The 25,180-nt window shown below is 41.9% G+C and overlaps 1 protein-coding gene across 7 annotated transcripts in view; it reads left to right on the forward strand.

Annotated features, from left to right (window-relative positions):
* The first annotated feature begins 940 nt into the window (after positions 1-940).
* Positions 941-25,180, forward strand: part of MFSD6 (major facilitator superfamily domain containing 6) — a 29,739-nt gene continuing 5,499 nt past the window's right edge. Inside the window, exons 1-7 of one of the 7 annotated variants that reach the window (XM_030487111.1) lie at positions 1,311-1,379; positions 1,471-1,559; positions 9,574-9,706; positions 10,144-11,746; positions 17,000-17,097; positions 22,814-22,975; positions 23,548-23,646. In XM_030487111.1, coding sequence (XP_030342971.1) covers positions 10,203-11,746; positions 17,000-17,097; positions 22,814-22,975; positions 23,548-23,646 — 1,903 coding nt within the window. In that variant the 5' untranslated portion in view covers positions 1,311-1,379; positions 1,471-1,559; positions 9,574-9,706; positions 10,144-10,202. Of the gene's footprint in view, positions 1,077-1,161; positions 1,380-1,470; positions 1,560-1,706; positions 1,890-6,656; positions 6,757-9,573; positions 9,707-10,143; positions 11,747-16,999; positions 17,098-22,813; positions 22,976-23,547; positions 23,647-25,180 lie in introns of those variants that run through there. The other 6 variants (XM_030487110.1, XM_030487107.1, XM_030487108.1 and 3 more) reach the window with 6 other exon arrangements.

A 25,180-nucleotide genomic window follows, 5' to 3' on the forward strand; every position in this document is an offset into this window, starting at 1 on the left:
AAAGGTAATACAAGCAAAGCTGCAGAACATGGTCACATTCTTAGTGTGTGTGTGGTGGGCAATGTTGAGTTATCACAGTTTAGAGGAAGACTGCTTTTATGGCTCCAGTAAATGTAGTCTGTGACTACAAAGATCAGTTTTCTCTTTTCAGTTCACAAACAGTGACTGGAAATGATTTGAAATAGATGTTCTCTCTAAAAGCATTTGTAGTCATTTGCCAGAAAGTCTCCATCAAGATTAAATTGTTTCGTGTGGAGCTGACATCTGGTTTATTACAGTGATATTTTGTAATTAACCCCCCACTATATGAGCTGATAGTTCTCCGTCTCTGAATTCAGCAAGATGACAGGAGGCCTGCACTCCTGGTCCCCTCAGACGTGGTTTCTCTCTGTGGTTAACTACCCATAGGGGAGATTCTCAAAGATGAAGAGTGTTGAAAATCCCTCCAGAGACAGATGATAAACAAGCCTTCTCCTGCCTCAGGTCATCTCCCATATGACATCCAGCTTTCGTCTCCTGCCGCCTCCAGGAGCAGCCTTTACTGTAGGGGATGATGGTGACCTCAATGGCCTTCGTATCCGCACACACAGATCACACTGCATTAGTACCTTAGCATGGCAGGAGAACAACCTTAAGAGAGCACTGCCTTCCACGGGCACTGGTGTCTCTTCCACTTCAGTGAGGACTCAAATTAAATGGGTCAAACACCCGTGGTGCCCCCATTCTTCTCTGTCTGCCTCAATTATGCAAACTTGTAGTTTTTTCTTAATTTCTTCCCTTGGGCAAAATAATGCTTTTTTTCTTTTTTGTCCCCCTTGAGGAATGAAGGATCCTCCCTCAGAAGAGGGAGGTACATGTCAGAAGATGCAAGCAGTAACGTGTTTGTCCTGTGATACCCAGTTAATGTCGGTGACCTGGGTAGAAACAGCTCGTGTGTGGTGTGGGGAGGGATGGCCCGTGGAGCCTGCTTGTGTTACTGACTCTGCTTGGACTGCAGCCCAGCCTGCGCTCCCGTGTACAGAACACCCTCACCTCAGCGCTTGAGCTGAGTCCTCAGACAACTCCACTGCCCCGGGGTCAGTTCAGGGCTGATAAACACCCCAAATCCCAGGCTGACCTTTCACTTTGTGCCTTGATTACTCCCGTTGCTTAGCTTAACACTGCTGACCTTTAGATACTGCAACACGGCTCAGTTGTTGCTAGGAAGTTATTCTCCCTGCCTTCGTTTTTCTGCCTCAATAATTACCGTGGGGGGCTGGGGGGGGGAGGCGGGGAAGTTTATGTTGTCGTTTCAAGCATTTACGCAATTTAATTTGTATATAATTCCAGAAACGGTGTTACTAAAGGGATGATGCGAGCGGCTGCGGAAGGCACTACAGGTAATAGTTTAATTCCTTGTGCTGTAATTCCGTGTTTGGAACTTCTGAAGAGCAGGAAGCACTATGACTGTTGAGTTATTTGGTTGTTTAGGGTCCACGAACGCTCCCCAAACGCTATTCTTAAGACAGACGTGGCCCAGCGGAGGTGCAGACCTGCCATCCGCAGCCTCAGCACAGCACGTAAGTAAACCGACCGCCACCCCGTTCTGCCCGGAGCCCCGTCTAGCCCCTGGGTCGCTGGCCGGGCCGGGCGTGACCGGGACCCGGGAGCGCGGCGGCGGCGGCGGCAGCGCCGGCCGAGCGGGGGCCCGCTCCATCCCTCCCCTCAGCGCCTCTGCGCGGCGGCGGCGGCGCGGCGCGGCGCGGCCCGGCCCGGCCGGGGGGGGGGCGGGCGGTGGAGGGTGCGCGGAGGCGCCGCCCCCAGCAGCCGCGGCGGCAGGAGGCGGTGGCGGCGGGAGGGGGCTGCGATGCTCCCGGCTGCGCGCCCCCCCGGAGCCGCCCCCGGGCGAGGTGAGTCAGCGGGGCCCCGCGGTGCGCGGGGGGCCGGGCCGGCAGCCAGGCCCGCGGCAGCCCGGGCGCCGCCGCCGCCTCCCCTGGCCGCGCTCCGCGGGGCGCCGGCAGCGGGCGGGCCTGACCGCGGGCCGGCGGGTACCGACCCGGGGGTCGCTGCGGGGCTGCCGGCGGGCGGGCCGGCTGTGGCGCACCTGGGCGCTGCCGCTGGGAGCCGGGCCGCCGGCGGGCCGGTGAGGCCGTTCCCCTTCCCAATCCCTGACCCGGCTCCGGCTTGCTCCCCGCTGGGGTGAGGGGCCTTGTCCCGCAGCCGCCCAGGATGCTGCCGTTGGGCCCTTGCCTCAGCCTTTTCCTTCCCTCCGTAACGGCTGCTGCGTTCAGCGCTTCCTTCCCGGAGGTGTTCGCTGCCTGCGCCGCGCCGGGGCCGATCTGCTCCTCAACTGAGCCGGGTGGTCGGTGTGCGCTGCTTCGCCCTCACTGAGGTCCCCCGAGGTTGGCTGTGGCTAAGCGGCGACCTCGTTAGGGTGCTGGTCCTCACCATCAGGAGCTCAGCGCTCTGGTTGAGGCGTTACCACCGTACCTGTGACCGAGCCATCCAACGCCGAATGTCCCGAGCCCTCCCGTGTGACCTCCATCCCCGGGCTGGGCCGTGTCCCGTGGGAACTCCTGTACAGGCGTCCCTGTGCTCGTCCCTGCTGCTAATACCCAGCCGTGGTGTTACGTGTGGCTGTCATTCGGTTTCTGAACCCTTAAATCCTGAAAGTACGATGTTTTTTTAGTAAGCAGGTTGTCAGTTGCTCCTCTGTTTATTAAAGCAAGCGTGGGAATAGATGCTTGTTTAAGAAATTGATGCTGGAGGTACCATAGGTGTTACAGATGCCTGTTAGATCCTAAGTTAGATGGAGTTTACAGCCCACGTTTGGTCAGCACACTTTTTAAATGTTGTGTTAATGAGAAATACAGTGTTGAAGAGTGATGAACTTGTAGTTTGGTAGAGAGGAGAGTGGCTGTATGAATGTAACTCTGGAGTATCTCAGTAAAAACTTCCCCAAAACATTTATTACGTTACTGAGATACACAGGGTCTAGTTGTCCACTGTATTTAGTAATGACCAAGGAAAAAGATTGTAAAATGCTAGTTTTCTAGCTTGGTTATTTTTTCGTACTTGTTTCCCTGGTTATAAATAGTGGACAAAGGCGACGTTTATTGTTTGTATTCTCCACAGGCAGCACTGGGAAATAGGGGAAAAGAAAACAATCCTCTTTTTAAGGATGGTGCTCGTGATAGCAGTCATAAACGTGGTAAAAATCCTAAGCAGATTTCAAGAAAAGAGTTCAAACAGGTGGGCTGAGACTATGAGAGCTAAAAGCTGATGAAGTGAGGAAGCTGTGGTTGATCCCTGATTTAGCTGGTGCTAGGGCACAACTGAAATACAACGTAAGATTCATCATCATCTCGGTTACAGCACAGTGGGCCCGAGTGCGTACAGCAGTGTGGAAGAGCGTGATGGGTGGCACAGCCCGGCCCCAGCAGCAGCTGGGTTTGCCCCGTGGCAGGGTTTGCTCAGTGCTGGCACAGCCCTGCTGCTCCTGCCGCAGCCGGGCTCCAGCCGGGTGCCTGCCTCCCTCCCCAGCGCTGGCAGCAGCTCAGCCTGTGGAGCCCTGCAGGCCTGACCCCGGGTGCTTGCCGGGCCTGTTGTTGAAGGCACGCTTGTTGTTTGCCATCACTAATGAAGTGTAAATCTTGGTGGTGCAGATGTGTCTTTGGTAAATTAAAAACTGGTTAAAAAAATTGAGTCTAATGCTGACTAAAACCAGGCTGATTAAGAAATAGAGTCTTCTGGGACACCTTCACGTGCACATATTTAATAGAAAACATGATTGGAAAGCAGGAGTCCTAAGATGTGAGTTTAATGGTTTTTCTTTAACAGATGAGGATCTGATAGTGTTCTTGTCATCTTTAATGTTAATGCTAAGCACTATTGTATCAACTTAGCAACCTCAGACCTATCATAAAGCGCATTAAACCTATTATAAACCTGATGTTGACATACTTCAGACATACTGTCGTGTCTCAATCTAGTTGACTAAATGTATCAAAGTATGTGGGGTTTTATATGCAAATTGAATGAAGTAGAAAAGCCTATCGACCAACACATTAAGTGAGTGAATGTCAGTAACACAAAATAAAGCAATTTTAAGAGTTAAGTGGTTTAGAACAAGGTGGTTTCACTTCATGGAAGCCCTAATTGTGGTGGTTAATGTTACAGCGCTAATATTTCACTTCAGACTTGAAAGAAATATATTTCCCAGCACTGAGTTAATTCACTAAATGTGATTTATTCCTGATTTTATAAATTCAGAGCAAGGTGTCCATGGTGGGGCCTCACAAGAGGACTCCTTGCTATTAGAGAGCAGGGGATGGTGATGTGGGGCAGGTGGGTCAGCCTGTGCAAGTTGCCTATATGGCTTGGCAGGGGACAGCCCCTCCAAGGACTTTGCCTCAGGTCGGCCTACATGAGAGAGGTTTGGGTACGTGAAGCAAGAGTAAATTAAGCCTATGTACTCCTCTGTCATGATGTAAGTTGTTTGCATAAAATTCTCCTCCTTTTTGGCATGGATGCGGGCGACAGCGCCAGGCTGTTCCTTAGGGGTGAAACTTCCTTGGAAATGGAAAACATGGTCTATTATTCATGTTTATTACAGCGATGCCTTGCAGGCTTGCTGGATGTAGGGCTTAATTCTGGGAGATGCTGCACAGATCCTGTAGCAGAAGGTCTTTCATCCAAAGGTTTTGTAGTTTAGATCAATGAGACAAGGGGGGCTGAGGAGGACATACTGTGCATGAGCAATATGATGGGTGCATTCATGGCAGTTGCATCAGCTGGGGGCTGAGTGAGGTGAGCTTTCTTTAGAAGATGGATAGTTTTTAAGTCTGCTTCCCTAGCACAGACCTGTTCTGAATCAAACAATAATTAGTGACTTTAAAAAAAAAGGGTTATTCATGAAACATATTTCCTATTAACAGATTTAAAAATATTCATATGAAAACGTCATGTGTTGGCTACACCATCAGTTTGCTAGTCTGTGGAAGTCTGAGAGCATAAAATAAGATGTGATGCCATGTCCAGTGGCTTTGTCTTATCCACACAGTGCAAACAGGTGTGGATAAGACAAAGCAGATATCCTGCTCTGTTCTTACAGGAACGTGTTGCTTCAGAGATCGGTTAATGATTCCTGGTTTGAAATTCTATTCTTAGAGTATTTTTTCTGAGACTGTATAAATACAAATCTTCTATAAATACAGTGATTTTGCTAGGGCTTAAGCTACTCTTGATCATTTGCACTGTCTTCTGGTTAACTGTCCTCTGGGTTTTTTTGTTTGGTTTGGTTTTACATTCATTGTATATCCAAAGCCTGATTTTTGAGGCTCTGCTTTGTGACTCTTAATTGTGCTTTAATTCTCAAAGCCTAATGAATGGAATATTTATGCTGAATTAAACTTTATTTAAAAACAGCAGTGTTCCTTCACCCCAAATCTAACTTTCTGCTGGTCTACAAGTGAAGTGTTAATGCCATGATGTTTTCCCTGAGAGGTTTAGGAATTTGCTAACCCACTCTGATCTGTTGATTGGCTTTAATTTCTGTCCTGAGATACAGTGCAAAGCAGGTGTTTTGAGGTGTTCTGGTTTTTTCCCCAGGTTTTGGGAAGAGTGACTCCAAGGGGAGAGCTGAGTTTTAGTATACTCTATTTTCCTTATTATAATTGTCTTTTGTTTTATAGTGAACTTCTTATAATGTCAGGTTGTCTTGAACAGATTAGCTTTTTATCCTTTCTGAGCTTGAAATCCTCTTAATTCCTAGGAAAGCCAGAGTAAATGAGGATCAGTTTAAGAAATTAAAAAGCCAAGAACGCTAAGAAGATCCTTAACTATGTGTAGAATACCCATACTTGACTTGTTCCACCTACCTGCCTAAAAGCCTTGTTAAAATAGCCATTGCATTTGTCATCATTGAATTCCTTGGGACAAATGGTTTTTCCTGTTCAGGTTGCTCAAAGGTACAAGTCTTCAGGAAAGTTGCTGTAGCTGTTAGCAGAAGATGATTGGACAAAAGATGTGTCGATGTAAGGGTTTGAAAGTGTATTTTGACTTGCTGGAGGTACGATGTAAACCAGGTGGCAGCAATCTGTATCAGGAAATTTAGGAAAAATAACGGATTCTAGTACTTATGTATCTGTGCAAAGCCTGAAGGAAGAATAGTCTTGTGGTTGAAAAGTATATTCTTCATATCTGAGCAGCGCATGAGCTGCTCAGAGCACGAGTGATGTTGCAGAATTAATCTGCAGCCTGAGAAAGCCATGTTGGCCACAAGTTTCCTGTGCAGCTCTGAGCAAGGGACTTGTGCTCCTGGGCTGGTATGATCATGGACTGGGGGGAAGTGGGCAGTTCAGGTTGTAATGAAGACTTTTTCCACCATGTCAGGGGTGACGGGATGGTGAGGAAACAAAGACTTGGTTCCCTGTTCTGAGTGGTTTGGAAACGTAAACCTGTGGGAGGACAAAAGCTTGCTTGTCTGCTGCAGGACCAGGGTGTTTTCCTGTGATGTCTAACTGCTGCGCTGTCCACATGCTACACCTCTTCCCCTTGCCCTTTGAGGGGCTTTCTCAGCATCTTTGCAGAAGTTTCTTCTTAGGGCTTTGTTGTATGTGTGTGCACTTGTCTAGTTTAGGGAAGATGGCTTCAAAACTGTTACTCCTATTTTTCAGAGTGATGTTGCCACTCTGCAACATCTCTGGTCTCACTTGACCTGGCTGAACTGATGACAATCGACAGGCGTCTACCAAAACTTTGCTTCATTCTGCCTCAGTGAGTTAAAATCTGTTCTCACACTGAAATCCATTCTGTTTACTGTCTAAACCTTTCTTCCTTGCTCATACTCTCTTGTTCATTTTAAACTTGCTGGTAGTGCTGTCTTCTATCCTCCTACCGTCTTGTGGATCGGAAAAAGGTTTTGCAAAGTGAAGATACAGTATTTGAAGACTATGGTTAAAATAACCAGTAGATAACTAGTCTCACTTAAAAGGACATTGTTTTTCCATCTGGTTTGATTTTCTGGAGGTATGATGTAAACCAGGTGGTTACTTACTGACTGGCATAGGTGTTTTTGTCAGTAGAAGGAAAGTCCTGTAGATTACTAAGTTTTCTGTGGATTTTTCAGTAACAATACCACTACTTTGGTTTTCTCATTTGCAGTCATTTATTTTTAGTCTTTAAGAAGTTGCTAAATAAAATCACTTTCAAAAGCCTGGCTCCTAAAGAAACTAGTGATCAAAACATTAAAGAATGCCATATGGCTTCTACTAGTCTTGATGCTGTTACATTTCTGAAGAGTATATTCTGTGTTATTAATAATATTCAATGAAACACTCTTAGGGTGGGAAAATATTTACTGAAATGCTTGTGAAATATACTTTTCATACCATTCTAACCCAAGATGTTCTAGTCAAAATACTAGGAGTGGATCTTTTGGATTAATCCTTGCGCACAACAGATTACAATAAGACGGATGCTGGGGCAGATATGAGTTATGGAGGGAGGGAGGAAGAAGATGCAGCAGCTGAAGTGTTTAAAGATGAACAATATAACAATTTTTAACATACCCCCTATTCATACAACGTACAAAATTGAAGCCCCATTACAGTGAAAAAGGGAAATGGAGTTTAAAAAGATTTAATACTCTTTGCTCTAAAAGCTTTCAGTATAATTTATATGAAATCAGCTGGTTCGGAGCTCATATATAAGGATAAAGAACATGGCTGTGTTGTTTAAATCGGGGTAAGTTTCCGTTCATACTCGCAAAGAAGTTGGCCTAATACCCAGGTGGTTAAAATATGAGTTCTATCTTGTCACGTCATGGGGACAGGGGAGGAAATTTATTCTTCACAATTAAATGCTGTAAAGCTCTGATACAGCTACAAAGCAAGTTCTGCAAACAGATGAGCATATACTGTTTTGGTAGGACACAGAACAGCACTGAAACCGCAGTTACATCCCCTTGACATAAGTGGGGCCCTGCACAAGTTCTGGAGTCTTTGTTGTGAAAGCAGGCAAGGCATAAAGAAAATAAAAGCACAGATGATGACTGATCTAATTTACTCGTTAGAAGGACTTGTTTTACGGATATAGAAGCGGAAAATGAGCAAATATATGAGCAAAAACCCCACAGTCCTTCCAGCTGTCAGGTGGAAGTGACTGCCTGAATCAAAAACTGCAGGAGCTAACTAGACAGCTGCTGGGTTTTGGTTCATGTGGCTTTTGATGGTAGTAGGTAAGAGCAAGAAAATGTGTTTTCACATTGGCCTGTTCTAACAACTTAATGAGACCTTTTTCTAATCTTTTGATACTTGAAATACTTTTTTTAATTGGATTGTCTCTGAAGGAACTGGAGAAAAAAGCAGTCTCTGTGTGCTGGCATTGTTTTAACTTCTGACCTTGAATACATGAATATTTAAGGTTCCAAGATTTTTATGCAACCTTTTCTCCCTAAGTGAAACCAGAGATCCTCCTAGGTAGTATCCCATTGAAATCACATTTAGAAGTGAAGAACACAAAAAAACCTCATGAGTGTTTGGGAATTTAATGGTGGTATTTTTAGACTTGTCTATCCCTGAACTGTGTAAGGTTTAGATTATTTTAATGGACTGTTGCTTTCAGAAGTATCCATGGTTTGTTCTATCAGCTGATATGTGTTGGATCAGTAAGAAACAGTTAAATTAACATGCTTGTCAACGTTAGGGTCTCTTTTCGGTTAATAGCCTTGCATTGGTTTGCAAATCCATTGTCAGTATTTAAATAAATTCTGAACAACAATTAATTTAAAGGCACTGGCTATATCAATGCATGACTAATTTTAAGGGGACGATACTGTGCTTACAGTTGAGTTTTGAAAGACTGCAATTTCATTGGAGTGTTTCTCGTGGAAGTAAAGTGCAGACCTGCAAAAAAATACTTGAAATTCCTGGAGAAGTTATTCCTGATTATAACTTGAGTGCTTTTGGAGAAATTTCAGGTTCTTCTAGAATAAAATGCTCTTTTCCTTGATGCTTGGAAAGGTTCCTGTGTGATAGGAACACTAATCCAAACCACAAAGGGATGACAAAACCAAAAATAGATTAAATGTTAAACTTTCTCGTAATGAACATGAGCTAATATTCCTAGGTTAAATTTACAGATACTAATATAGCAGAAATAGTTGCCTGATAGAATGATTTTGAGCTGGTAGCCTGCTGGCAGAGCTTTTCCTTTGTATTCCTTGAAAGGAAAGCAGGAAAGCTGCTGTTAGTTTGCTTAGCTTATTAGTTTGTTGTTTTTAAATGTGAGAGCTGGTTGGTCAAATGAAAGTCTAAGTAGTGGTGAATTTATTTTCAATTGTTGCTTTTCCAGTTTTACGGTTTTCTGCAGAGGGTAAATGTGGGCAGCTACAGGCAGTTACCTCCCAATCCACCTCTCTGCAATTTCAGATTTGGACTTGAAGAGGTCATTATAGGGTCTGTACTTGTTCTTTGTCCCTGTGTTTCATTGCTCCCAGGTCTTTGATGCCTTTGAAGTTGTTATCCTAATTTTGAGAGTTCCTTGTTTTAACCTTAAAGCCCCATCCTGATTCCCATCTCTCTTCTCATTCAGCCAAGAAGCTTAAGCCTCCCACCAGTTTCTGCTGGAGTTGTGTTTAGGAAATTGAGTTTCAAGAGGAGGTTGATGAACCTTTTGAAAGCCGTCATGAGGCTTTGGATAATAATTTGTTTTGATAATTAAAAAAACACAGATATATATGTGGCTGCGTTACTTAATTACAAAATCATGGCTATCCTTTAGTATAGTAGGGAATACTGGAAATAAAGCAGTTAGCCTTGGGGGAGAAAAGACAACTTGAAAGAAAAGACTTGCAAGTGCTAGCACGTAATTGCCACAGTAACTTTGAATATATAAATTATTCCCTGTCCTAAACGTGAAATATGTCTTATAGCACAATATTAAAGCTGCTGTTGGGAGAACTTCACAGAATTGGTCATAAACCACATTTTTATTGATGCTATCACATACCACTAGTCTAGACAAATGGCCTTCCACACCTTGATAGTGCATTTATTGCTCAGGGATGTCACCTACAAAAAAAGAAGCTGGCTTTGTCCTTGATGACTGGCATTGCAGGTCAGTTCCCGTGTGGTACCTTAACCATGTTATGTTTTATTTGTTCACAGGGTAGCCTTAGTTCCTTGAGAGAATATAAAGATACTGGATGCTTGTGGTAAACCATGGCAGCTGATGATAAGGTTGCCATTTTAACCGACGACGAAGAAGAACAAAAGAGAAAGTATGTGCTTGCTGATCCTTTCAGTGGCATTTCCAAGGATCAAGACTTGCCACCCCATAATGAGTCCCCTTCAACAGAGACAACCACTGTCCCGGATGAGGAGCTAGACTGGTTAGAAAAGCACTGCGTCAAAATAAACAATGATCTCCTCATCTCAAAGGTCTTCTATTTTTTCTTCTATTCTGCATATGGCTCCCTCTACCCCTTGCTGCCTGTGTATTACAAGCAGCTGGGTATGTCACCCAGTCAGAGTGGACTCCTGGTAGGCATCAGGTACTTTATTGAGTTTTGCAGTGCTCCCTTCTGGGGGGTGGTGGCAGATCGCTTCAAGAAAGGGAAGATTGTCCTCCTGTTTTCGCTTTTATGCTGGGTTTTATTTAACCTGGGGATTGGATTTGTTAGACCTGCCACGTTAAGATGCGTACCAAGGGGCCTCCCCCCAGCACACCCCACCAATGCAAGCAGCCTTTTCACAACAGCTTCGCAAAACATCTCGATGTCTTCTCCGCTAACCACTGCAAGTACTGCATCCCCGAAAGCTCGCAGGAAGAGAGACCTGCTCACTTCCAGCCCAGTCGCTTTGGAAACAACAGGGACAGCTAATCCTGAGGTAACATTCCTGTTACCTACGCAGAGCAGTGACTTGGAGTTTGTCGTGGAAAACAGTACCCATCTTACTGTGAAAAACACCACCACTAGCCCGGTCTCACTAGGGAACATGACTCCAAGTACCCTGCCAGCTGCCGTCACCACAAAGCCAATGCCTTCTGACCAAGCTGTGCTCATTTATGATCAACAAGAAGTAGAAGCCATCTTTCTACTCATTCTGCTGGTTGTCATCATAGGAGAATTTTTCAGTGCTTCCTCTGTTACTATTGTGGACACTGTAACTCTGCAGTACCTCGGCAAACACAGGGACCGGTATGGATTGCAGCGTATGTGGGGGTCTCTGGGCTGGGGCCTGGCCATGCTCTCTGTGGGAATTGGTATTGACTATACCCATACAGAAGTTAGCATTGAAGGTCAAGGATGTAAAGCTCCTGAGTACAAGAACTACAGGATAGTGTTCATCGTTTTTGGTGTTCTGATGACAATGGCATTGATCGTGGCCACCCAGTTTCGATTCCATTATGCGCACTTCAAGCAAGATGAAAGTAAGAGAAAAGAGGTAGAAATCTCACAGGTGGATAGAAATGCCTCCAACGAATCCTCTGATAACACTCCTACCAGTATGACCCAGTCACAGTCATTCAGTTTTTGGGACCTAATAAAACTGCTATGTAGTATCCAGTATGGCTCAGTGCTCTTCGTGGCATGGTTCATGGGGTTTGGATATGGCTTTGTGTTCACCTTTCTGTACTGGCACTTGGAAGACCTGAATGGTACCACCACGCTCTTTGGAGTTTGTTCTGTGCTCAGTCATGTGTCTGAGCTGACTGCCTACTTCTTCAGCCACAAATTGATTGAATTGGTTGGTCATATCAGGTAAGATGTTAGCAATCATTAAAGAGCTGTACAAAAAGATGCTGAGTTTCAGGCTTAGCCTTATGTTACAAAGTGAAATTCAAGCTAATTTTTATTTTAAAATTCCAAGTCCTGCTCAGTTACGTAGCTTGCCTGATGGAGTTTTTTATTGTTATTTTAGGAGCTGAAAATCCTCTGAAAAGCTTCCTTTGTGTTTGAGTTGCACGTTCGTACGTGCATTGTGCCTGGCACTGCAACCTTTTGCAGACGGTTTGGAAGACACCCTAGTTCAGTGATGCAAAGCTTTGTTAGAGATCTTTGCAAATCGCCACCCACTCAAAGATTGTCTGTTTTGACATACAAATACCATTAATTTTACATTTTTTTCCTGTGAGTAGCAGCATTCTGGAAAACTCCTGCTTTAGCCAGCTTTAGCATGCTCCATCCCTGGCAATGTTCAAGGCCAGGCTGGACAGAGACTTGGGCGACACGGTCTAGTGTGAGGTGTCCCTGCCCATGGCGCAGGGATTGGAACTAGGTGATCTTAAGGTCCTTTCCAACCCAACCGTTCTTGGATTCTCCTTGTGGGGCAGTTCTTTGCCCCCGCGGTAGCCTGGAAAGGTGTCACTTGCACGCTGAGAGGAGGAGGATGAGATGAAGAAGTGAGGGGAGCACCTCCTGTGCACATGTCCTGGTGATCAGACTCTGGGTGTTGGCAGAATGAGGCTGCAGCCTGGTGGTGTCATTTACGAGTTCAGTTCCTTGCAGCTGCTTGTGTCAGCTGCTGAAGGGAGATGGCCCTGCGGGGCTTCTCCCATCATTTTTGCCCTGTGTAAGTGAAACTGACTTCTTCCAGCATGTTGTTTAGTGTACATTGTTTTCCACTAAATTCATAATTGACTTAATTTTGCATATTCTAAATCCCTTCACTGCTCTTTAAGAAAAGCTCAGGGGGAAATCTGAGTTAATGAAATCATAAAAGGGTGTTTTTACATTTACTCAGGTACTCTGTGCAACTGAGCACAGAGCTCTGTGTTCTTAGCATCATGTCCTTTCCAAAGGCCCTGTTTATAATCATACATGAGATGAATTTTTAAGCTGTCTTCACTGTTCTTTTTGTGCATTTTCTGTTTTGTGGGTTTGTTTTTTTTTGTTTTGCTGGGATGAATTTTTTGATTCATTTGACCTCTACTAAAAATGTTTGAGATGCTTAGCATGGTAATTTGAGAGATTACTTTAAAGATGCTTTTTTCCTTCCTTTGAACTAAGGAGGATCCCTTGGCTTTGAGTCACTCTTCTAATTTCTGAGTTTGACAATAATCAGTATGAGAAAATGTGACACCTTGCATGCAAAGACTGGAGGAAGGATATGGTGATGGAGGAGCGGTGAGAACAGATCACAATCTTGATATCTAAAAATAGCTCGGGTATGCTTTTTCTGTGTATATTGTCAGGAATACAATACAGAATTCGGGCTTAGACTTCAACTAGAGAAAGAACAAAAACCAACAGAATGGTAGGCTTGTGAATAAGATGAAATAGAAGGGGATAGAAGCATTGACCAGTGAAAAGAAAGATAATGCACAGGATTAACGCCTATATTTTTTCTTCTTCTTTGCACTGTTAAGCCTACGAAGCCAAGACTGGATCAAGATGAAGTTGTTTTAAACACTAGCTCCTATTTGCAATGAAACAACATTCTTTATACCTACACCTGGGAAATACACATTAGTCATACTTTCATGTTATCTAATGCTTGCTTGTATTTAGTCATCACAGTTTATGAGGTGTCTCCTGGTTGCCTGCCTTCCTGTACTCTTTGAGCTGTGTGTAATGTATAGTTTGTTCAAGAGGAGGCAACCTTTTTTTAAAGACGAAAGTATAGGAGTTCATAGCTCATATTCTTTGATAGTTCCGTATATGTCTGCTGCCTTTTAGTACAGATGTTAAGTCTTCCATTAATAAGAACCAACGATATATTGTCTTTGAAACCACCTTAGCCAGAAGCATTTGAGAATGGCGTTTTGTACATTTTTTCCCCCTATATTTATATAATTATTTTTTTTTTAGCTATAATAGCTCAAAATTTCTTCTGGGTTGTTAAGATTCCTAGATATAGACAATCTTTCCGTAATATTTAGTTGAACATTATCGTTCAATCTTTTCTTCCTGTTCTGATTCACTGGAGACAGGCATGAGTACCAGAACTGCAGGCGCTGTCACAGTAGCAGAAAAAAATGCTATTGACTGTGCTTTGTAGAACTACAAGAAAACAGGCCTTACACCCTTGTCAGAAGTTCAGTTTTCCTTTTCTTGCTTTGTGAAACTTTGTTTCTACCATTGTATGGGGAAGCATATAAGACCCTTAAAATGTTTTGAAAGCTGATCTGTTTTCACTGAGGTGTTGGTTTGTTTTTTTTTTAACTAATACTCAAATTATTGTCCAAGCATTTTAAACATGACCATGCTAAACAGGCGGTGATTAAAATGCCTGATTCCTGACTTCATTAGCTTTACTCTTCATACACACGTGCATGGCATGTGTGCATATGTTATACATGCTGCTAGTGTTTTTAACAGTTGTATATTAGCAGGTCACTAGATTAATCTGGAGTAATGTGAGTGATCAGCTCGAAAGCTGTTCTGTCATAGTACAGGAGAGGTAGTATTGAAGATGTTAGAAGGGTATTTTTGCCTTGTCTGCTTCAGACACCACCTGAGAGATGACAGAGTAGAGTTTCATTAAAAAATATAAACACCTCCTTGGTGTGGTGAAGGCCACAAGTTCTTTGAGAGGATATTGCGATGGAAAAGCGTACAAAACCAGCTGTCTATTTAGATACCTTTGTTGAATGGTATCCTCTGTAGAAGCACTCGAAACTGCTATTGAGTTTAGGAAGATGATGTTAATCTCTGAAAATAACCTCCTGCTTGAGGTTAAGCTTGAATGTGTTTGTCTGACCACAATTCCAGCGTGTGAGTTTTTATAGGAAGCAGAGACTGGTAGTCATGGCTGTAAACAGCTTACTCTCCTTAACATAAATATAGATTCAGTGCTTTAAGTGTTTAACCTGTAAATTGAATACGGTGCCTCTGTGGATATTGCATATAGGGTTCATAAGGAACATCTGTTTGCATTTTCCATTTAGTTGTGATAAAGAGCCCAAGTGATCATTATAAATACATTTTTGATACAACTCTAAATACACAGAAGCTCTCCTGTGATGTGCCACTCCAAAACCATAATTGCAGAAACTGCAATTTACCTAAAACTCTGTACATATTCTAACAAATTAAAAGGTAGAACCTGGCTAAATTGCTGCTCTTAAACTCTGAATCCCAATCTTTCTGCAAGTGTAACATGCCAGAAGAGCCCAGGTAGCTGAGTGTGTTAGTGGTGCTGCTATGGAGCAGGAGTCCTCTTTGCCTCTCTAGTCTGGCTGTGACAGGGGACAGCTGAGGTGGGAAGAAGGTTATTGATGCACAGGCGAAGATTTTGCTAGGCAAAAGTGAAATTAAGCTGCAAGAACTGGTCCTGGACAGTTCTGGGCACATCTGTGCTGCTGATGGGGAAAACCAAATACATGGTGAGGCAATTCCTTTGTATCCCCAAGAGTTTGCAACACCCTGGTCTATACCAGCAGGGCAATGAAGAAAGGAACCTGAAGACCTTGCATGTTTGCTTACCTTTTGTGGCACATGTGTCCTAATATACTTCAGAAGTGTGATTGTACATAATTACATCAAGTTGTGGCTACAAAAGGAACTAGCAGAAGGCATTAATTAAAGGGGGAGATGAAATTTATGATGCGTGGCTCAAAGAACAAGTTTTTTCTCTTTATTGTATCATAATGAACATTTTCATGGCTTCCCATGTTTTCTTCAATGAATGCTTGGGCTTGCATTGCCTAAAGGCAGCTTAAACCAGCTATTCATGGACCTCACATGTATCTGGAAGCAACATGGCTTGGTCTGATGCGTGGTTTGGGGTGGGATGAACTTCCTGCAAGCTTACCCAACTTGCTGAAAGTAAAACAAATTGTCTTCTGTATATCCATGTTGTTGTGAAATGCATAGCCCTGAATGTTTCTTGATGTCACTGACGTGATGAAAACTATGGTACTGGTTTTGTAGCTGTCAACATGTATGTTTGGAGACCTCAGATGTTGACAAGATGCTGCATCTTTTTGATTGCATCTCACTCTAGATTTTTCAGTGGCTATGTACCACTTAATTAAATCTCGCTTTACTTTTGCAGAATAATTAAAAATGCAGCACAAAGCTTGCCCTTTCACAGTCTATGCTTATACTTTTAATTGCATTTATTTCACTTGTGCCAAACCAGGGGTGAACCAAGAAGCCATGTGTGGACAATAAATTATCCTTGTCCCTGTAAAAAAAAAATCTTTAAACTTAGCAATAGCATCTTTCCTTAAGCTAAAAACATGTTTTGAATTAAGTCTCTCTTTCCTAAGATCCATCTAAAAATAAGGGAAAGATAGCTGGATGAGTAAGCATCCTGGAGGTAAGCTAAGCTGAGTCTGAGAACTGGAAGAGAAAAGTCATCAGGTTAAACGTGCAGTGGGAAATGCACTGCACAAATAGTCCTTGTGCTTCATTGTTTAAAAACTGTTACAAGAGCTTCTTTTTCCTCTTCATTCTGAGATGCAGCATCTGCTGCTTTTCAACAGGATCATCCTGAGGCATGTTGTTATAAACCATATTGCTTCTGTGGGATGTGTTTTTAGAGTAGTTCTGAGCAGTTTGCAGATACTGGGACTATAAACTTATATTAATTGGGGTAAAATTAATTCATCTAATACAAACCTGCACCAGGCTTACATTAAAATGGTAGAACGAATCTCTGAACCATGAGAAAAGAAGATTGTTTGGAAGGGATGTTGAATGTGCTTAGAGATGGTCTCTCTGAAATATAATGCAGTGTAGAGCATGGCATGGAACTACAGAGCATAGTTAAAGGTTCAGTAGATTTGCTGTCCCTTTGAATTTTTTCATTTCTAATTTTTTTTCCCATTAGGATTTTGAAGAGAGTCTTAACTTTAGCCTCAGCTTGAATGTGTGTTTGGAGTGGGCAAGAGGAGAGTTTATGTTTGGTTGTAGGACTTAAAGACTGTATTTTGCGTTGCTTTAGGCTGGCAAACTGTTCTGTGCATGTACAAATAGCTTCTGAAGCAGTAAGCTATGTTACAACATACCAAAAAAAAAAAAGAAAGTGGAAACTATCCTGACTTCTCTTTTCCTTACTTCCTTTAGAGTGCTTTACATTGGTCTTGCCTGTAATACAGCTCGATACATTTACATCTCATATCTCGAAAATGCTTGGACTGTGCTCCCAATGGAAGTACTTCAAGGTAAGGCAGTGCAGTAATGCCCGTCCAACATAAGATCAAGTTCTTACATTTATCTTGTTTTCAGGGGAACTCTGATAAAGTAAAAATCTGGTATTTCTGTGTTTTTGTTGACCACAAATATTCCAGAAGACCCAGGTTCATAAAACATCACTGTTTGACCTGGGAAATACTTGACGTCAAAAGGGTGGCTTTGCATTTGATTGTGCACGGTTTTTTGTTTATTTAAACAGAACTGTGCGAGACCAACACACCCTTTAACTAAACAAAGAGACAGAAGCATGAGCTGGGTACACACCTACTGCAGATCCTGTTTGGTGGAAAATGTGAGCTTCATTAAACGCAAAAGGTCGCAGCTCTTGAAAGTAGTGTGGGTCATTCTGTCTTTGTTCAAATACTTTGTAGTTTTTCATCGGTATTGTTCGATCAATACCTTTAGACTGCGGTATTATTTGTTTTCAATAGCTAGAGAGGAATTCCTTTCAATAGCTTTGTGCTAATAAAGCTTCTTTAAGATACTCACCCTTTAATATAATTAGAAGACAGAGGTGTGGTCTACAAAAAGTAAGTTGAGCCCTGTTTTCAAGTCATGTTGTCACAGAAGTCTGTAAGACCTTCATTGTGATGTTAAAACATTAATTGTTCTAACTTAGATTTTGCAACATTTTTTTGTGTCTTTGTAGTGGGTACCACTTCTCTAAACCAGGAAAAATCTAAACCTTTTTACTTTTTGTCTCTTCAGTATTTGAAGAATACTGAAGTTTTTGGGTTTGTAAGCTTGCAAGAGAATGGTTAATTTAAATGAAGAAAATATTTTCCCTGCCTTTAAAAGTAATTGCACTATCTTTGTTAAAGCCAGGATTTTGAGTTTCTGCAATACCACCTAGACTATTTTCCACAGGTTATACTGAGAAGTTTTATTCTTCTATATGCATTTGAATTTGCATTAACTTTTTCTACTCTATTTACAAAAATCTTTTTAAGGTATATTTTAACTTGAGTTATAAATGCCATTGGAGAGCACTGTGTAAATCTGTAAGCATAGAAAGAGATCTGTTTGTGTCCCGGCTCCTCACCTCCCTTGCTAACAAAAACTATTTATTGTATTTAAACTGCCACAACAGCAAGCTTCTGAATTTTGTTATTAAAAAAACCCCAAACCAGAGCTGTTGAATTGATACTTCATCATTCATACCAAGTGTTAAAATATGGAAATGTTGCAGAGATCCTGAAGGATGCGTGTGTGTTATGCCCTTGCCTGCTTAAACATCTAGGGGGAACAAATTACGAATACAAAGCTTTGGATATTGCCTTTCTAGGAAATCCTGTTTTAAAGATACCCCAACTCAAAATATAGGAAAAAACCCAGTGTCTTGACAACACAGCCATAAGTTTGCACCTGGAAGCATCCTATAGTCATGACTGAGAAAGAAGTTTCTTTTACTTTGAATCTTGTTTTTATTTTCCTGAAATTTCAATATGAATTGCATAATATGTATGTTTGCCTTTACAGCAAGGCTGTGAGGGATCTGTTTTGGTTGGGTTTCTTGTGTGGTATAGTCTTGAGTAATTTAAAGAAAAAGCTAAGGACCTTCAAAATAATACTTCATCATGAATTTATCTGCCAGACTATATCTAGCCACTGCTGAATCATGCACACTTCAGTTATTGTTGCTATTTGCAGTTGTTTATAGTCAGCAAATGAGAAAGTTAAAACAAACACATAGACTTGTCCCCCAGCCCCAAGTGTCGTGTTCTACATGCACTTTTCAGCCTGCCTCTAATATCATTTATTGCTATGAAGTCCATAGGTACATTGAATGTGTGTCTAAGTACTGCCACTATGTTTGTTACATTCCAGTAATCTCACTCAGTCGTTCCTGAATGGGAGATGGATGGAGTTTTATCTTTTTAGAAGTACTGCTGACTCCCCCCCTCCACTTTACTCTTTTCCCCTCCTCACTCTTACTGGTTTTAATCTCTTCTTGATGCATTATTTCTTTCGCAGTGGTTACCAAATCCTATTTCTTCGGGCTCTGCTTTTTTCCCCACATATCCATTGAATCTGTCAGTAGGGATAACAGGTATAACCTTAATGAAATTTGGTGAGGTGGAAGCTCTTGTTTTTGTTAAATGAGTTTGTTGACAGAGGGAGATAGGAGTTGTAGCTCCTTTGCATGTGTAAGGATTAGAAGTATTTAAAAGCAATAAAAGAGTAAATTGTGCAGAACACGTGGGTACCGTGTGGGACACATGGCTGCACCAAGTTGGTAGGACCTTTAAATAAATCCCTTGGTGAAATCCTTGTTATATGTGTATACAGCTTTTTTCCAGGAAGCTGTCAAATTCCACGTAAATTCCAGTTTCATGAGCTGGAGGGGCTTTAAGTTCAGCAACAGTTTCAGCTGAATTTTGTAAAGAATTTATTTTTCTTTTTAATATATTTCTGCAATATAAGGATTATCCCCATGTGCTGTGCTAAAGGGCATGGAGAGATTTCTGGAAGACGACTCCCCAGGCTGCATCTATTGACTGTAATAAGAACCATGCTGTGTTTCAGTTGCTGTCTGTAACTGGGATGGGGAGGACTCTTTTATGTGTATTGCACTCTCAGAGGAGTAAATGAGGAGATTTAAACTTGCTTGTTAATTTAGAGTTTTGAGTAGGTATGCTGCATTGACTTGCACATGCAACATATGAAAGGAAGAGCTTAGGCTGAATCTTTAGTAACTGAAAATGTCAAGACATCCTCATAGGCAAATGGTAAAGTGTGTGTGTATATATATATCTGCCTGCGAACACACAGGCAATCTTGTTCATTTTACAATTAACAGATTAGATTTTGATATGCTAGTTAGCTGCAGCTTATTGTTACAAAGAAATGGTCCAAATTCTCTGATAACAGCTATGCTAGCTCACCAGTTTACATAACAGGGATTTTGTAAATGACAAAACCATATTGATAACCTGAAAATTAGCTATTTTTACTTGGCAGTTATCCAACAAACTCCAAAACAAGTGCTGTTGTACAAAATGACTCCTACTGATGCTCCGGCAGCACAGTTATGTCTAAAGAGCAAAATGCTTGGGTCTTTAACTGGCAGTGATGAGGATATATGTCTCCTGAAATAAATTTGGCTCCCCAAATCTTCAGCTCTTGGTTTATATGTAAATTATCCTAAGTTTGCTAAACATTGTTATTCCAAGCATAACACTGGGGTGGTTCCGTTTGTTGGAACGATAGTCCAGATGTTGAAATGATGGTTAGTGGTTTTGCAGATAATGTCACAATATGTATATTATACACAACTTTTTCTTAAAAGAATCGTGGTTAGCAGTAATCCAGACCAGACTTCTTATAAAAGTTGTTGTAAAAATTGTTCTAAATAGTCACTGTTGTATAAATAATTACATTATTTATAAATCACGTTAGCAATATACACATACTATAAAAAAAACCCTAAAACAAAAAATTTATCTTAAAACATGTGAAATAATCTGGTTTAAAGGTATGGATTTGTTTTCAGAGGAACTGGGAACACTGTGTCCTATCTGGATTGCCTCGTAAAGGTGAAAACACCCAAGAACCTGTTGGTTAAGTTATGGCCTTTTGTTTTCAAACAAATACAGTGGTATTGTGCTTCATGGTTCAAATAATTTCTGATGTGTTTTTGATTTGCCAGGCTTTAAAACTGGACTTACTCTTTAATAGCTGATAAAACTGAATGTTTTACATTCATTGACAGCCTTTCTAAAACGAAAACACATTAGATGAGATTAGCTTTGCTTTGTTATTGGGACAGTTCTTGTTTGCTATTTTCAGTGCATACATGGGTCTCAATTTTAAAAAAGTAGGTATTCAGTGAGTTTTAAAATCGTGAGCTTTTTGGATAGAAAATCTGAGTTTTAAAGCCTTAAGCTGTAAATGGTAAGGTAAAATGCACTGATCCTGATGTAAGCTTTTTAGTTTTCACCAAGGTGATGTAGTATTACCAAAACCACCTCTGCAATGTATAAAGGTGAAAGGTGGCCTTTTACAAACCCAAAGCTTGAGAAATTTTTATTTAGCTTTGGAATGAAATTGGACTGTACAGCCTCATGGACATGTAACATGGCTATCCCTGAACTGTATCCATTCCAGTCAGTGCTATTTATTGTTTTACACCTAACCAAAATCTAAGCTATTCTGTATGTTACAAAATCTTGTATTTTCTTGCTCTTACCAGTCTTCAGCTTAAATGGCTAAGTAATTACTGAGTGTCCAACTGTTCATTAATAAGTCAAGTGTAGAGGACAGAAACATGTTGCCTGAATCATCAGTGGTGCCAATGTTCTTTTAAACTGAGGCAGTAGAGCTGAGGCATTGGTAAGCTGTGATGACTATTTTTAATACCACTCAAATAAGAAAAAAGTATTCCCACTCAATCCGAGGGTGGCAAAATAGTTCAGGCTTATTCAGTGTGTGATGAGCTAATAAACTGTTTTGCTTTTCCAACTTCTCCACAACCCTGCCTTTTCCTGTCCTGTCCTCCGCACTCCACAAAACCCCCACCAAGGCGGTGCTCAAAGACGAAGGCTTCACCTGCAGCCCGTTTCTGTGTGCTGATGGTCATTCACAGGTTATTTGCGCACAGGTTATTTCCCCCTAGAATCATGGAATCATAGAATGGTTTGGGTTGGAAGGGACTCAAAACTCGTCCGGTTCCAACCCCCTGCCACGGGCAGGGACACCTTCCACTAGAGCAAGTTGCTCCAAGCCCCGTCCAGCCTGGCGTTGAACACTGCCAGGGATAGGGCATTAGCTATCCTTCTGCTGCAGTACAAAGAAATGTTCCTAACCCCGAATCTACAAGACATGCCAGAAAGAGGCTTCCAAAACCTCTGCTGTGGCGCTGGGGCTGTCTTGGAGCTGTGGCTGTTGTTTATAGCAGCCAGGCCCTCGGCTGCGCTCGGTCCCCGGAGCGGGAGTGGGTGAAGTGGGAGGCGGCAGCAGCGTGCGGCAGCTCCTACGCAGGATGCAGTCATCGCGGGAGGAAGGGCATGCTGACTCTGCCTCTCAACAGCAGGCGTGAAAATCTGCATCTTTGGCCTACCCTGAGGAGCTTGAGTGCTTTTTTCGTCCAGACCATTCAGTGCTAAATGCAGAGTGTGTTGGTGTTGAGTTCAGAAAGAGTTTACTTGGGGGTGGTTGGATTGGGGATGGGGGGGGGGAGTGAGAAGGACAGGAGGGGATTAATTCTTGCCTGGGGAATGACATGGATATCTCTGATATTATTTGGATTTTATGACCTTTGCACTGCCTTCATTGTGGCAGTGAGGAGTCTGCTGAGAGGCATCAATGCTTAATTGCTTGCAGCTTATCAAATTAAGACTGTATTTCAAAGGCCCAGCATCACTCTCGAAGGGACAAGGAATCTGGTAGAGAGACATCTAAGGCACTTAATCTTCCGAGCGACTGTGTCTCAAGAAGAGAAGTGAGGTCATCTTAGAGGGAGAAAGAGCTATTGACAGCCTCTGCAGAAGGAGTCATCATGTCTCCTTGTGGCTTGGTTGCCAGTATCACATTACCAAAAGCTGGTTTGTGTTTCACAGGGGGCTGTCAGTAGAGGAGTTCTGTTGTTTTTCTCCAACACGTGCTCCAGCTGATGAGTGCAGTTGTTCTGACGTTGTGTTGGAACGCTCTGGACCCTGTACTTCTCACAATGTTTCATCTCTCTAGGTGTCACGCATGCAGCTATATGGGCAGCCTGTATTTCATACCTTAGCGCGGCAGTGCCTCCGGAGCTGAGAACGTCAGCCCAGGGAATCCTGCAAGGTCTTCACTTGGGTCTGGGCAGAGGATGCGGGGCTATGGTTGGAGGGGTTTTGGTCAATTACTTTGGTAAGCGAAAATCATATTGAAAACTTTCATTTTATTTATTGAAATTACGGTTTTACTGAACTACCAGCTTTAAACTGATTTATGCCTAAGGTCTTGTTGTGCTTTAAAGAGTAATAATACACTTCGGGTAAATTATGGAATCACAGAACTGCTCAGGCTAGAAGGGACCTCAGATGTCCACTCCAGGCTCCTAGTCAAAACAAGGTCAGCACTGAATGCTGACCAGATTGCTTATGGCTTTGTCCTGTGAGCACTACTGATTGATTAAACATGTTATGCCTGGATATTTTTAGTACTGTGTGAGCAAATCTCCAACCTGATCCATAAGTGAGATGAATGAATCCTTTGTGAGAGAATAGGTTGATACTATGCAGCCTCTCCATGAGCAAATGAGAATCTAATTACTTGGTTAAAAATCCTTTGCAAAGCCTGCTCAAGAGCTGGGGGGAGGAAAATATAATGAAATAGGCTAATAAGAGCCTACATGGGACAGTTTGTACCCAAGGAGTGCATAATACTGACTCATCTTAAGTACATTCTCAATTTAGAAAAAAAAAATAATCTCATTACAGGTCCTGCTGCCACATTCAGAGGAATAGGGATGGCTTGTTTAGTGATTCTTCTTCTATTTGCCCTGATCCAGTGGCTGTTGGTTCCTGATGAAGAAGAAGGTAAGTATTCATGTCCCTGAGACCCCGCAAAATTAGAACTAGTGAAGGAAGGTATCTCTGAAGCTTCTACCTGCAGTTTGAATTCTGTATGTTTGGTGTCTTTACTCAGATTTTGACAGAACGGTTTGTTTTCAAGTGGGAAGTTTTTTCCTGAGCAATGACAGAAGTTGAAGGGGTGTGCTGCTGCTGTAAGAAGGGCGTCATTGAGTTTTTGGATGTCAATAGGAGGAAAGCATAACATATTTTACCACCTGTATGTCCTCTTAGTTCTGGGAATCCCTTAGGTTAGTCTTAACATACAGCGAGTCATTTCAGTCATGTCAGTTCTTTATGGTCACCTTTGCCACTGCATGCTGTCATATTCTACCAGTCCAAGCCACCACCTCTGCCAGAAATTGTAGAGATGGCTTCAGAGGACACAAACTTTTATAGCTTCCTCAGTTCTGTTGTGGCACCCGAGAAATCTCCCTTCAGGTGGAATTTGAACTTTTCCATCTCCACCTTTATTGATATAAAGGCTAACCAGAAAATGAAATACTTGGTGCAAGGATTTAGCATAGATCTAATAATTACAATAAAACTGTGGCAAATTCTGAAAAGTCATGAATTTTTGAGCTGCTTTTTACCCAAATTTACTTTTCAATATAAGCTTTGAATAGGAAATGAAAGTTAGTTTTCTTTGGCTGGAATATTAAATGAATTGTTTTAGACTAGTTAGCAAGTTGTCTATAATAAAGTGTTCAAATATCTATTTTGCTAGAATTTTCTTCACCTCTGTTCAAATGATAATGCCAAAAAATGGAAAGGTGAAAAGGCTATTTGCTGCTTCAGTTTCCCATCAACTTCTGGTTAATTACACATGAGCCTACAAAAGAATAGTTTATTCTTAGTAGCCTTATTGTATTTAGTTTGTTTCAGTCTTTGGTTTTCATTTAATATGCACTGCCCATCTTAACAGTGTGTATCTTCATTTTAAGCATGGCACTAATTAGGTCGCTTTCAGCCAGACCAGTTGGATGAGTAAGACTAAGCATGTGGTCAAGTGTGTGCAGGATTAGTCTCTTCATTTCTTCAGTACTAGAAAACATCCAGCCATTGCTTAAAATATCCAGTGCTGAGAGTCTGTAAACAAAATACAATTTTATAATTTTGAAAAAAAAATCTTTAATTGCAAAAATAGTTCTACTCAGAAAAAAAAAAATTATTTTCTCAAAATTTACAGTGTTATTTACAGACCCCTAGATAACATACAGCTATTACTTAAAATATCTTCACAGTTTCTAACAATGTTTAATTACTTTTCATATGTAAATACTCTGGCTTTTCAAGACTGTAAGGCACATTGTGTTGGGCCATGACAGTCGTTTTGTGGATGGCATTTCAAGACAGTTGTAAAAACTATTTCAGATTATCAGAAGACCTTAGATGTAAAAATCTGCCGGGAGGATTTCTTCCTTTACCTGGAACTCTGTTACAGATATTTTATATCTCCTCCAGTGTGTCACTAACCTTGTTCTTTTCTCACTAACTGCGT

Source organism: Strigops habroptila, chromosome 5 (assembly GCF_004027225.2).
Source record: "Strigops habroptila isolate Jane chromosome 5, bStrHab1.2.pri, whole genome shotgun sequence".
Taxonomy (NCBI): Eukaryota; Metazoa; Chordata; class Aves; order Psittaciformes; family Psittacidae; genus Strigops; species Strigops habroptila.